Source organism: Cololabis saira, chromosome 1 (genome assembly GCF_033807715.1).
Source record: "Cololabis saira isolate AMF1-May2022 chromosome 1, fColSai1.1, whole genome shotgun sequence".
NCBI classification, from domain to species: domain Eukaryota; kingdom Metazoa; phylum Chordata; class Actinopteri; order Beloniformes; family Belonidae; genus Cololabis; species Cololabis saira.
In genome coordinates, this window is record NC_084587.1 from 14143353 (window position 1) to 14158237 (window position 14885).

At 39.8% G+C, this 14885-nt stretch overlaps 1 protein-coding gene across 3 annotated transcripts in view; it reads left to right on the top strand.

Moving 5' to 3' along the window:
- The window catches only part of dlc1 (DLC1 Rho GTPase activating protein), a 174718-nt gene extending 160481 nt beyond the window's left edge, over positions 1-14237 (top strand). For 2 of the 3 annotated variants that reach the window (XM_061744539.1, XM_061744607.1), the window contains exons 11-18: positions 227-386; positions 2584-2791; positions 4516-4732; positions 5898-6012; positions 8034-8249; positions 9749-9966; positions 10751-10924; positions 11807-14237. In XM_061744539.1, coding sequence (XP_061600523.1) covers positions 227-386; positions 2584-2791; positions 4516-4732; positions 5898-6012; positions 8034-8249; positions 9749-9966; positions 10751-10924; positions 11807-11906 — 1408 coding nt within the window. In that variant the 3' untranslated portion in view covers positions 11907-14237. The remainder of the gene's footprint in view (positions 1-226; positions 387-2583; positions 2792-4515; positions 4733-5897; positions 6013-8033; positions 8250-9748; positions 9967-10750; positions 10925-11806) is intronic. The other variant, XM_061744698.1, reaches the window with a different exon arrangement.
- Positions 14238-14885: the final 648 nt, after the last annotated feature.

Genomic DNA, 14885 nt, shown 5'->3' on the forward strand with positions numbered 1-14885 from the left:
CATATACTTGGAGACCTGGGCCTCTGCAGCCGCTCTCCTGCAGCGCTTAGTGGGGGGCGGGAATCCTTGAGTAGCAATCTGGGCGAGACTTTAATTTTAAATCTGATCCGATTTGAACTTAATGAGCCAGTTTGGTTGGAATTAAGGTCATCGCTTGTGTTGTTCTACTTTTGCACAGCTGCTGAAGTTGAAAACGAATGTCCTTTTTCTTGTGTCTATGTTGTAGGGCTGTGCCAAAGTTTATGAAGCGGATAAAGGTGCGCGACTATAAAGACAGGAATGTGTTCGGTGTGCCGCTGCAAGTCATCGTCCAGCGGACCGGCCAGCCCCTTCCTCAGGGAATCCAGCAAGCCATGCGTTATTTACGCAACCAGTGTCTCGACCAGGTAACTGAAAAAACACACACATGTGCAGCATGTAAACTAGATTATACTCAAATATAATCTTGAGCATTGAGGCCTCCAGGGGCCGGATTCACCAATATGTTCTTAAGAACGATCTTAAGAAATGTCTTAAGATCTAAAATTAAGAAGTTCTTAAGTGCAATTCCTCAATATTTTCTTAAGAACCATCTTAAGAACTGTCATTTCTTACGAATTTCTTATTTTTCCTACTTAAGAACTTCTTAAAATATGTCATTGCATTGCACGCGCCAACAAAAATATATACAGGTAGTTTGGGTCTTAACCGTCAGTCACTCACTAAACATGGAGAAGGAGAAAAAGAGATGCAGAGCATGCAAACAAACAGTTAACAGGCTCTTTGTGTAATTAATTACAAAGTATATCCTCAAACTATGACCTACTAGTCTAAACTTGGCTAAAATGTGTTGAAAAATGTGATATTAGAGTCTTACATTTTCACAGAAGAAATTTTAAGACAGGTCAAGGTTGTCTTAAAGTTAAGAAAAAAGTCAAGAACAAATTTGAGAACTTTTATTTCAAGAATACTATTTATTCTTAAGTTTTTTCTTAAGAAGAAAGTTGAGAAAAAAATTTTTTTTGGAGAATATGACTTAAGACTGAACTTAAGAAAAAAATGACATTTAAGAATATTTTTTTTCTTAAGAATGTTTTGTGAATCCAGGTCTGTTTCTCATTCTTCTTTTGATTCTTCTTCTTATATTTATTTTATTTTACAATAATTAGTATATTCTTATTTTTTTTATTTTCTAAACTGCCTTATTTTGAAGCCTCGGGATGAAATGGGGATTGAACATTGGCTAGATTCACTTAGCAAAACAGAAATGGTTGATACTAGTCCGGTTGTGGGTCTGCCGGAGTCACATGCTTCCTCTCTCTGATTGGATGTTTTCCTGACGGTGTCCTGAGGCCCGAGGCTGCTTTTCAACGAATACCTGATTTTATTTGAGTTACCACAAATGAAATCAAAACCTCTTTTTGTCTAAGTTGGCTTCAGGACATGTCTTGGCAGTCAAACCTCCATCCTTCATTGTTTTAAGTGGATTTTGCATAAGACGGGTGAGGGGGTTGTTAAAAAAACCCCAGTTCTCAGTTCTACCTCGGTACATATGTACACTTTCTGTCTTCCTCTTTTGTTTTTCCTCTTTCTGGGAAGCGGGGAGGCCTGGAGAGAGTCAACGTGTGCATCTGTTAAGTCAGCAGGGTCTCTTTTATTACAGTAAAAGGGTTTTTAAAGAGTGCGTGAGCATCACAGGGAAGAGACTGGTAAAACACGTGGCAAACGGCTTTTAAAAGGGCACAAGCTGAAAAAGAGAATGATGGCTTTCTTCTCCGAGCGAGTACAAGGCTCCTCTGTGAGGAGGTGGTGAACGCTCGCGGAAAATATTCAGACTGGAAATTAAGACTTTTCCTACCAAGTATTTACAGCAGTTTATTTCGGCCTTAAAAGGCCAACGACGAGCTGCTGCGCAGATTCAGGGTGTCAGCCGAGTTTCAGTTTCCCTGCTGCGTTTCAACAATGTTCAGTCAAGAAAAGTCACTTTAAAAGGCGTATCTGTGTCATTTAGACACATAATTCGTTTTAAATGCACTTTACTTCATTTCATTTTATTCTTTATTTCATTCAAAAAATAAAACAAACAATTCAATACAAATACAAATACAAATGTTCATAAATTGTGAATGAAAAGGGAGCAGAAAGAAGAAGAATCTTATCTAATCTGCCCCTTTTTCCAAGAAATAAATTCACAAATAACAAATAAAAATTAAAAAACAACAACTAAGTGAATAAAAAACTAAAATAAAATAAAATTACCGGCATCTATGGGTATTTCAATCAAACTTAACTAACATATTTCATTATATTTACTTAACAAACAGGCTTTAATTCTTCTTTTGAATGTAATGTTTGATTTGGATTCTTTGTTTTCTTTATTCAGATTGTTCCATGAACTGATTCCTTTCACAGAAATACAACGTTCCATCAATTTAGTCCTGCATCTTGGTTTTAAAAAAAATCTCTGTTCCTTTTAAGTTATACTTGCTTTCTCTTTTTTCAAATCTTTTCTGAATGTTGACTCTAAAAAAGTTTTACGCCGGCTTTCAGGTTTTTGCATGCTTGCGTGACGTAACGCCGTCTTCTCTTTACTTCCTCTCCCAGGTCGGTCTGTTCAGGAAGTCTGGAGTGAAATCTCGTATCCAGGCTCTCCGTCAGATGAACGAGGCGAGCGGCGCGGACGGCGGGGGCGTCAACTACGAGGGCCAGTCGGCGTACGACGTGGCAGACATGCTGAAGCAGTATTTCCGAGACCTGCCCGAGCCGCTGCTCACGAGCAAACTGTCGGAGACTTTCCTGCAGATCTATCAGTGTAAGCAGCTTCTATGAAGCATACGGGTCAATGTCGGGACGCCTATATTTTCTGAAAAACAGATTTTTTTTCAATTCAAAAAAGGTTTAAATGGATAAAAAAATACCATATACCGTATTTTCTGGACTATAAGCCGCACCTGCATATAAGCCGCATCCGCTCTATTAAAAAAAAAAAGATATAAGTCGCAGATATTTATGTTGTTAGATTAGATATTTACTACATGTACAGAAGGATTTTGAACTATAAATGATGTACATGTTTGTACCTAAATAGATCCTTTCCTAACAGTGTCTTTTAACACGGCAGCAACTTTGCTGATTAAAACGGGACAGAACCAAGAGAAAATAACCAGTATTTATTTATCTATTTATCTGTTTGAAATCTGCTTCTACTTCTATCTGCTAGTAGCGTATTCTTCTTTGCATTTATTTTGTCTTAGTTTTGATTCTAATTCCGGTTAGAAGCGCCCCGAGCGGTGGAAGAAAATTGTATAAGCTGCATGGTTGAAAACCTATGAAAAAAGTAGCGGCTTATAGTCCAGAAAATACGGTATATGACCTAACTGTCCCACATATGGACTCACTTGAATTTTACAAAAAATACTAGTTATTTGGGATTTTGTTGTTGTTTTAAGCGTCAAAATGTCATGTGGTGCGACCGTCCGACCAGGACTCTTGTTTTGAAAACTTATTTGAAATAACCCTAAATGTATTTAAATCAATCTTCTGCCCTATCTGGCATGATTTCCGAAATGTCTTGTAGTGTATAAGATTGCTACACATTTGTATTTATATTTCCATCATAATATACAAACAAAATTTGACTGATGTCCATTTTATGAAATATCATGTGGCGCGACCATTAAAAAAACAACCATTTTTGATAATAATACTGAAAACTTGTAAAAAAAAAGATGTCAAGATGTTAAGGAAATTAATTAATTTTAATATGAATCATGGTTGCACCACATGACCTTTTTTAAGGCTAGTGCCAATTCATCTTGACAAAACACTCTGAAATCACTTAATTTAAAATTGTTATGAATTTATGTGTACACAACATTCTTAATTCATTCATTCATTCATTTATTCTTTATTTCATTCAAAAAAATAAAACAATTCAATACAAATACAAATGTTCTTAAATTGTGAATGAAAAAGGAGCAGAAAGAAGAAGAATCTTATCTGATCTGCCCCTTTTTCCAATAAATAACTTCACAAATAACATAAATTAAAAATAAAAAATAAAAAAAAACAACAACTAAAGTGAATAAAAAACTAAAATAAAATAAAATTACCGCCGTCTATGGGTATGTCAATCAAACTTAACTAACATATTTCATTATATTTACTTAACATACAGGCTTTAATTGTTCTTTTGAATGTTTGATTTGGATTCTTTGTTTTCTTTGTTTTAATTTAATGTTTGAACTACTGCAATAGATATTCTTTTTTTTTTATTATTTTAAAATTGACCTGTTGAAAATCCTTATTCGTCATTGACCCATAATGTCCACACAAAGTCCACGCTCTTATGTTACTCAGATAGCATCAGCTCATTTCTGGCCGTCGGTGGGGGGGGGAGGGGGACGGGCCCACACGATTTCCTTCCTGAATTAACTAATTTATGCGTGAAAACAAATGACTTCATCCGTCGTGATGGTTATTACACAACAATGTGAGTGAAGAATGAACCGTGACGGACTCCGTCTCCTTCCACAGACATGCCGAAGGAGCTGCGTCTCCAGGCGACCCGCGCCGCTGTGCTGCTGCTCCCGGACGAGAACCGAGAGGCGCTGCGGACGCTGCTGTGTCTGCTCAGCGACGTGACGGCCAGCGTGGGCGAGAACCAGATGACGCCGACCAACCTGGCCGTCTGTCTGGCCCCGTCGCTCTTCCACCTCAACACGCTGCGCCGCAAAGAGAGCTCCTCGCCCAGGTACCAACGGGCCGCTTTCGCCATTTGCTTTTGTCTGAAATAGGGCTGGGGATCCATTCAAATGTCAAGAATCGATTTGATTCCGATTCTTAAGATTCAGAATCGATTATCAAGATTTGATTCGATCCGATTCCGATATTGATTTGGGTTAGTGTTATTAAAACTGTTTTTTGAGTTGTTGCATGAATTATATGACTGTAGTTATGCAAAATATTACTACTAGTATTATATTGAGATTCAACAGCAAGTATTGCAGCTAATGATGCTGTAAGGACCAATCAGCTCCCAGAATGCTGATAGAACTGCTTTCAGAAACATTGTGTGGGTCAGAATTACCAAACAGATCCAGGGAGGAAACAGAGACGGATGAAATCAGTTTCATTTTTTCCTACATTCCATTTTTATTTGTTCCATTTTTGGTCTACTTGTGTTTTTCATTTTTGAGAATTTGGTTTTTAGCATTTTTTGCAAATGTAACCCCAAGACAGTATATAAAGTAGTGAAATATAGACAATTTATGCAATTATAACCTAACACTTTAATGTTTTCATACCTTTAAACATATTTAAAGGCAAAAACATGGCACCAGTTATTCTCGTGTCCAACAAAACATTCCTTTTTTGGGGATAAACAAAAAAATAACCAAGAGTTGTAATGTAATGATGAAAAAAAAGAAATACATAAATAAATAAAAGAAAATAAAAAAAAAATCCCCCCCCAAAAAAAATGTTAAAAAAAAATCGATTTTTAGACATATGAATCGATTTTTAGGAATTAATATGAGAATCGATTTAGAATTGGGAAATCGATTTTTTCAACACAGGCCTAGTCTGAAAGCTGCTGTCGTCTCAGATTGCATAATACGTAGTACGTCGTATGTTTTGAAAACAGGAAAGGGTCACTGGAGTGAAACAAAAGAGTAGGATACTGTAGATGGGGGGCAGAGATGAGAGAGGAAGGGAGAGAGGGGGAAACAGAGAGGTTACGTAAAGCTCTGAGCCTGATTAAGACTGTTGTGCGTTTGTAAATGTGTTCGTCAGCTGGAACACTGATTACCCCTCTGTTGCCTCCGGCAACCTCTCGCCCATCGTCTTCTGTGCGTGTCGTCTGCACGACAGATCCAGCTGATTAATCTTGTTTTTGCCCCCCCTTTTCTCGGGGACAGGGTGATGAACCGGAAGCAGACGTTGGGGAAGCCGGACCAGAGGGACCTGAACGAGAACCTGGCCGCCACTCACGGCCTGGCACACATGATCCAGGAGTGCAGGAAGCTCTTCAGGGTCAGTGAGCACTAGTACCGCACTTTTACACTAGAACCTACTCGGCTCTGCTCAGCTCAGCTCGGCTCAACTCGGCCTGGTTTCTTTTCCATAACAATTCTGGAGCAGAAGTAGGCAGAGTTGGAGTAAAGCTGCTGCGACGTATTTGATTGTGTGATGTAAACGAAGAAGACAACAACACTAAAGCTGGGTCTGGGGCTTGTGTTCCATATCAAGTAAAAAATGAGAGTGAGAGAAGCTTCAAGCGGCGAAGCTTTTGAATTTTTTTTTAGTTTGTCTCAAAGAAGTCAGCTGGAACCACAAGCAACTATGAAGTGACAGAGCTCCTGGTTAGGGATGGGCGGTATGGACTAAAAAATGTATCACGATAATTTCTGGCATTTATCCCGATAACGATAAAAATGACGATAAAAAAAATACCAATTCAACTCCACCTTTGTAACTATAAATCTATCACCACATTCATTCTTTGGAGCCCCCAAAACACTGCTCTAAAAGATACTAAATACTACTAAACTACACCAATTAAATTTAATTGATAAAAACCAATTAAATGAGTCCACCTGTACTGCAAAACTGTAACGACTCAGATCCGCCATGTTTGTTACACAAAAATGTCATCAACGGGAATTTATCCTTCTTTCTTTCTTTCTTTCTTTCTTTCTTTCTTTCTTTCTTTCTTTCTGGCTCATTTCTTTCCGTCCATCCTTCCTTCCTTACTTCTTTCCTTCCTTACTTCCTTCTGCGTCGATTTAATGCAGAACCATAAATCAGTTTTACACAAAAACGTCATCAACGGGAATTTATCTTTTTTACCGCGAGATGACAAATTCTTACCGTGGGGAATTTTTTTGACGGTATATCGTGAACGGTAAAATATCGCCCATTCCTACTCCTGGTAGATCTTGTCGTTCCTTATCTCCCGTCTAGATCCCTTTTTAATTCTCTCCTCAGCCACCAGGTTTATGAACATCTGCACCTCAGAGTTGGATCACCAAACAGACTTTTGCGCTGCCGTTGCCTGTCGAATAAAATGAACAAGAAGCTCCGTCAGAGTCGCTCTTTTGCTGACGTCCGGGCTGAGTAGGTACTAGTGGAAAAGCGTCATTAGAGCCTCTCCCTTGACAAGTTAAAACCAGGATGGTTTAGTTTATGACACTGCAGTTTGGCGTCACCTCACTTCATCATGTCAGCGCTGCACATCTTACGTCCTCCACGTCTGCACTGTAAACAAACACAGCCGCGGTTACATAACCTGTTGATCCACTTCACGCTGCCGTTCGCTGGGGCGATGTTATGATTACGTAAACGTACCGAGCGGCCTCCTGCTCGTTCGGCCTCGGCCACACACGACTTACCCCCGACTTAAGCTCCTCTCAAGTGTTTGTGCAGAAAAGGTCGACACCAAATAATCCCACGAAAATCAAGAAATCCACCAAATCCACTCAAGCGAGAGACATTTATCCCGAAATGCACTCTGCCTGCACTCTGACACGCCGCATTAGATGCTGCAGGGCTACATCATTCATCCATTTATTAGATTGCAGAGGAGCTTCCTCTTCCTGTCCCGACCATATCACTCAAGTCAACTCAGTTACACCCTTAATTATTCCCTTTGATTTGATTTGTATATTTATCTAATGGAGGTTTATGAAGGAAAAACGGCCATTGAAACAACCAAATGTAATTAACTCCACTCAAACTGGACGTTTTATCCAATGAGAATCTCAGACAATGTCAATCTTGTCAGGATTATAAAATGGCAGGTAGGATTTAAGAGATAAACGTCCAGAATGACCGACTGAAAGAGATAAAAGCAGGATTTTTCTAACCGTGACACATCTTTACCCAGGTTGCACTTGATAACAGTTCATAAAATAAGAGGGGTTGATTTAATAAGGATGGAGAACATGGAGTGTGCTGTTTCTCACACGTCACATGTCAAATCAAACCCTTTTAGGTGTCATTCACCGTAACATCCAGCCCCAGACTGACCCTTGTCTGTTGTTTCTTTTCTACAGATCCCTGAAGAAATGAATCGCTGCAGGAACTCGTACGTGGAGCAGGCTCTGCCGCCCCTGCGGCTGGAGGAGCTGGCGGGCGAAGACGCCGGGGACGGAGGCTACAGGGCCTTTCTGCAGGACGGCTTAGACGCCCTGCTCAAGGAGGCCAAGGACAAGTTCAGAGGTTACGACAGCTGCTCCACCCCGGAGCACGTGGAGCTGGCCTGCAGGAAGGTAAGCTCACCGGCAGGGATGGGCGGTATGGACTAAAAAATGTATCACAATAATTTCTGGCATTTATCCCGATAACGATAAAAATGACGATAAAAAAAATACCAATTCAACTCCACCTTTTCAACTATAAATCTATCTCGCTCTCAGATCCGCCATGTTTGTTACACAAAATCGTCATCAACGGGAATTTATCCTTCTTTCTTTCTTTCTTTCTTTCTTTCTTTCTTTCTTTCTTTCTTTCTTTCTTTCTTTCTTTCTTTCTTTCTTTCTTTCTTTCTTTCTTTCTGGCTCATTTCCTTCCTTCCTTCTTTTTTCCCTTCCTTCCTTCTTCCCTTCCTCTTTTCTCCCTTCCTTCTCCCCTTTCCTTCCTTCCTTCCTTCCTTCCTTCCTTCCTTCCTTCCTTCCTTCCTTCCTTCCTTCCTTCCTTCCTTCCTTCCTTCCTTCTTTCCTTCCTTTCTCCTGCTCTCTCCTTCCCTTCCTCTTTTCTCCCTTCCTTCCTCCTTTCCTTGTTTTCTCCCTTCCTTCTCCCCTTTCCTTCCTTCCTTCGTTCCTCCTGCTCTCTCCTTCCTTCTTCCCTTCCTCTTTTCTCCCTTCCTTCCTTCCTTCCTTCCTTCCTTCCTTCCTTCCTTCCTTCCTTCCTTCCTTCCTTCCTTCCTTCCTTCCTTCCTTCCTTCCTTCCTTCCTTCCTTCCATCCTTCCTTCACATACGTTGTGCGTGGATTTAACGCAGAACCATAAATCATTTTTACACAAAAACATCATCAACGGGAATTTATCGTTTTTACCGCGAGATGACAAATTCTTATCGTGAGGAATTTTTTTGACGGTATATCGTGAACGGTAAAATATCGCCCATTCCTACTCACCGGCAGGGCCTTTGGTTCGTAAAAAGAGAAACAAATACAAGCCCTGCATTCGTCAAGTGTGCACAACAAACTCTGCTTTCCATGTTCTTTTTTCCTCTGGAGATCTGTCCTGGATTCCGCCTTGCTTCTCTAAATAGCGAGTGGAAAAGCAGCAGTTAGGGTTTCCTGTACAGAAACACATCTGTGTGAAAGTGGCCTGGCCCTTGGCCTCTCATTCCCATCCCTCGTGCTCTGGACTCCGTCCCAGAATGACATCAGCTTTGACATGGAGACGCACAAACAGAACCTCTTCATTATCCCAGGCCTACATTTCCTGTGTCTAGTGTGCAAGTGGCGTACATAGATGGATGGTTATCTCCCTCCTGTTAGATAGTCACAGAGGATGTCTTCTTTCCCATGACATGATGAAATGAATCAGCTAAACGGCAGCTGGAGACTCAAACTTAAGCCTCAACCATCACTTTAAGGATTTAGAAAATTAATAATAATTATAATCAGGTATTCAGGAAGCGACCAGACACTTTCCTGCAGCCTCTCTGCCTCCAAATAATCACGTAACAGCTCCTTATTTATAATAACAGTTCACCAGGAGTGATGGGGAAGTCATTTGGCTCTTCCTTTTGTTTTTCGTAGGTGCATGACGGGTTTCCGCTGCGGCTGTGGAAAGCGACCGTGGAGATTCCCGCGAGTCCCGAGGAGGTTCTGACGCGGCTGCTGCGAGAGCAGCGGCTCTGGGACGAGGACCTGCTGGAGAGCCGGGTGGTGGAGACGCTGGACGAGAGGACGGAGATGTACCAGTACGTCAGGAACACCATGGCCCCGCATCCCACCAGAGACCACCTGGTGCTCAGGTAGAAACCCCCCCCGCCCCGAGTTCTCTTTTCTTCTGCCCTTTTAATTCAGTGTTATCTTTGAGATTTGATTTGATTTGATTTATTTTATTTTTTGTACATGTAAAAAAACAAAAGAAACAACACTTCATGAGAAGTTTAAGAAAACGACAACAAAACAAAACAAGGAATTTCATCCTTTAAAACTTGCTAACTTGATTTACATTGCCAAAAAAAGGAGTAGGAAGAAGTGTAAACTTATTTAGTCCTACCCCCATTCACTGATCATTTAACCTGTATTTATAATTATTCACACATTGTACTCTTGTATTGTATTATTATTATTATTATTATTATTATTATTATTATTATTATTATTATTATTATTATTATTATTATTATTATTATTATTATTATTATTATATACTGTAATTATACTCACACACATACTTATACACACATACATACATACGTACATACACATAGTGGAATATTTCTAAATATTTGTACACATATGCCCATATAGATATTTATATAAATATACTTATTTACACTATGTATATATATATATATATACATATACATACACATATATAGTTTGCTGCCCATTTCTGTACATAAATATACACAGATCTACCCATTCACCCAATAGTGTTATATTCAGGCCCCTAAAGGCCGCTAAACCCTTTCCTCTTTGTACCTCGTGAAAATCATGTTTTTATATTTGTTTTTAAACTGGTTAATGTTTGGACATTGTTTTAATTCTGTTTAATTCTGTTATTAATAATACCACATCTTTTTCCAGAACCTGGGCAACGGACCTGCCGAAGGGAGCGTGTGCTCTCCTGTGCTCGTCCGTGGACCACGAGGGGGTGCCGGCCGTGGGCGTCCGCGCCAACGTCCTCACGTCACGATACTTCATAGAGCCGTCGGGGGCCAACAAATCCCGACTCACACACATCTCCAGAATCGACTGCAGGTAGGTGGATTACACGGGACCCAACATCCACATCACTCACAAGATATCACAAGATATCTATACAAATTCTTATATAACAGTTTGTATTCACATTGCTTTTATTTTTTTAATTACCCAGACTTTTTTTGATTGACATTTGGAAAGAAATAGAATGAAGTTTGAATAGAATTACAGGTAGTGTAAACCCAATCACAATAAAGGTGAAAAGTGGTCAAGAATTTTAAGATAAAGTCATTTCAGGCAGGTATTGTTTATGAAGGTGTTTTATTTGATTTAATTTCTATGTATTTATGTCTGAGAATGATGGTGATTTAGTTCTCCTCTGTGCTGTTTGTGACTAAGGGAGTTGTGTCTATTATTGTTTTGTTTGTCATGTATAATGTACAGGACTGTCTCAGAAAATTAGAATATTGTGATAAAGTCTTTTACTTTCTGTAATGTAAAAATGTCATACATTCTGGATTCATTACAAATCATGGCTTAAGAAAACTCAAATATTCTATCTCAAAAAATTAGAATATTCTGGGAATCTTAATCTTAAACTGTAAGCCATAATCAGCAATATTAAAATAATAAAAGGCTTGCAATATTTCAGTTGATTTGTAATGAATCCAGAATGTATGACATTTTTGTTTTTTTAATTGCATTACAGAAATAAAAAACTTTATCACAATATTCTAATTTTCTGAGACAGTCCTGTATGTCTGTTATGTATTAAGTGTTAATTTGTGTATGTCGGACCCCAGGAAGAATAACTAATGCTGTTGCTAATGCTAATGGGGATCCTAAATAAAACCACTAATGAGAGAAAGTAGCTGCTCCTCGTTCACTGTTGCCACGGCGACTGAACTAACTCCACATCTCCTACCTGTTTCTCTCCAGGGGTCGTTTCCCAGAGTGGTACAATAAACTTTACGGACACTTGTGTGCTGCTGAGGTGGCGCGGATACGAGAATCCTTCATCATACCCACGGACAAATGAGAGCGCACGACAGGTTCCTGGTGTGAAATACCTTTTTTTTCCCCCATCCGAGTGAAGTCTGAGTGGACGCCTCTTTATTCTAAAAGGACAAAGCCTGGATGGAAGGAAGGACTTTGTTCGGCCTGTGACATTTAAAAGTGCTCCGTCGGGACCAGGAAGACTCGCGCCCAGATCTGTCCAGACCCCAGGACATCATGTTGCTGATAGAGGATGTGTGGACTTTATCTAAAGGGTGCTATTGCTTCTGAGAAGTACGGGAGATTAAAGTGTGTGTGTGCGTGTGTGTGTGTGTGTGAGTCAGCGTTTAAAGCAACAAACGGTTAACACATATTTGTAAAGCTGGTTTCCAGGCGCAGAACGACGTGTACATATAATATTCCGGGCCACGCAACGTCAGCTGGTGTTGAAGCCTTTTTTCCCTTTTCTATTACAGCAAAGCACACGATGAAAAAAGTAGATAATTACCGCGCGCTGATTGACGAATCCACGGGTGGAGAAAGACTTGAATGTGCCGGTTATAGGCGGAGCGAGAGGCGACGGACGGGGGTGCGGTGAGACGACAGGTGGCAGAAAAACACTCTTAGCGTGGGTGTTTCCAGGTGGAGACGGACGAGTATTGGTGGCTGGCTCACCAACACAAAACAAGAGAGAGCGATTCAAGTAGGAGCCTCGGCTTACCGACAGGAAAATAAAAGTCACGGCGATCCCTCGAGCAGACCATAATTCGGGTCGGCCTCAGTGAGTCACAAGCTCAACATAGAAGCTGTTTTTGTTCATGGAAACGCATAGCTAGCTCTAGTTCCTCTGCTAGGAGACCAACGTTGTGCCAAAAGCCAGTTCTGCAGCGACTTTGAAGAGTAATGAGAGGCTATAAGCAAAATAAAACATGCTGACCAACAGATTTAATGGACCAAATAAATAAAATACTGATCTCAGTAGTCGTTCGTTGTTAGAGCCCAGCACAAGTTACTGTTTTTGTGTCGTTGTTGGCTACACATCACTTATCCTTTCATGTAGATATAAATAGACCCCCCCCCCCCCCCTCCCCTTCCATGCAATGGTTGAACTTACAATGCAAACCTCTAGCTATAAGAAAAGATCATTTAAAAAACAGAGAAAAACTAAATGGTCCTTTTATAAAGGTGGGGATTTTACAGGTTTTACTGTAAAGAAACGCAAAAGAGGGCAGACTTTGTGGCTTTAGAGGAAGGGCAGATATATATTCGTGCGGGCTTCTTTCTCGTCAGTGTTCAAACAAGTTACAAAAGTCGAGTCCTCGTAACCTTCTTCGCTTGTAACGCTTACCGCTTCAGCCCGAGGGCGCGCATCGTTCATGTGGAGTGTGTATCCATTAATTCACTAAGCCATTGTTCATATCATCAATGTTCACGTAACTGTGTCTCTGCCAAATAATAATGCATGACAATGACAGTTAATTTAAAAGCAGATATATTTATACCTCAGATATATGTTTGTTTTGTATCATTTTATTTTATTTTTATTTTATTGTACATGTTAAGCTTCGTGTTACAGAAATGAAAAAGAATGTTTTATCTTTTTTATTAATATTATTTCTGTACAGGTTAATCAAAGTGCACTATTAAATGTATTAAACTAACGCCTGTGTGGGTCGTCTGTTATGTAACGGTTGTGCAACGAGACCACGCCACAAAAAAAGAAAAAAAAAAAGAGCAAAAAAGTTTGTGCCTTTGTTCTGGTTTTGCCCTTCAAATCCTTCATAATCTTTGCAGTCACTTGTTTACACTACAGTCTGTCCCGTGTAATTACAGCCTCTCACATCCAATCTGATTGTGGATTTCCCTCCTCACTTCCCCGTATCGCCACATCTCTCTCTCTCTCTCTCTGTGTCCCTTGACTCCACTCCACACCCATAAATCTGTGATTGGACCAGAGAGGCCTGGAGTCTGCTGAGCTCACTCCTTAGACGCACTTTTGATCCAAAAGGAGAAGGATATTCAACAAGGAGGAAAGCAAAAACATGACTGTAGCAGCTAAAAATAACATATTCTTGATTTGCTTAATTATAATGGTACTTTAAGTTTAAGTTATGGATAAATTGAAATTATACTTGTGTTACGTCATCACGTTGGGGCTTATAGGTGTGGCTTTGATTTGTGCGTTGGTTGGTTTGATTGTGTGGTGGCGGGTGGAAGACAAACGAAAGCGTTCATATTAGGCTGATATATTTTTTGTTGACCGTCACCGTTTTTGCTTTGCTTCAGCCACGCAAATATTCATTGTTTATTTTATTTTTGCACTATAATAATCGATTGCTGCCAAGTGATATTTTTGTTACAATAAACCTGGATCAGTTTAAGCACCAATTCAACGGACTTTTATTTTTCCCATTTTTTGAGTGACGCCTCAGCAAGCGGCCTCGGCGGCCTTTTTTGTTCCTACAATGACCAAGAAATAAAGACATAAAGAAGGTTCCAGGTGTCACCACAGCTGCTAATGTACAGTATTTTCTGGACTATAAGCCGCTACTTTTTTCATAGGTTTTGAACCGTGCAGCTTATACAAAGGTGCGGCTATTCTGTGGATTTTTATTCCACCGCTCGGGGCGCTCTAACCGGAATTAGAATCAAAACTAAGACAAAATAAATGCAAAGAAGAATTTGCTACTTCTTCTTTAGCAGATAGAAGTAGGTGGAAGCAGATTTGAAACGGATAAATAGATAAATAAATACTGGTTATTTTCTCTTGGTTCTGTCCCGTTTTAATCAGCAAAGTTGCTGCCGTGTTAAAAGACACTGTTAGGAAAGGATCTATTTAGGTACAAACATGTACATCATTTACAGTTCAAAATGGTTCTGTACATGTAGTAAATATCTAACAACATAAATATCTGCGGCTTGCATGTCTTTTTTTTTTAAATAGAGCGGCTTGTATGCAGGTCCGGTTTGTGTATCTTTTTTTAATTTTTTTTTTTTAAATAGAGCGGGTGCGGCTTATATG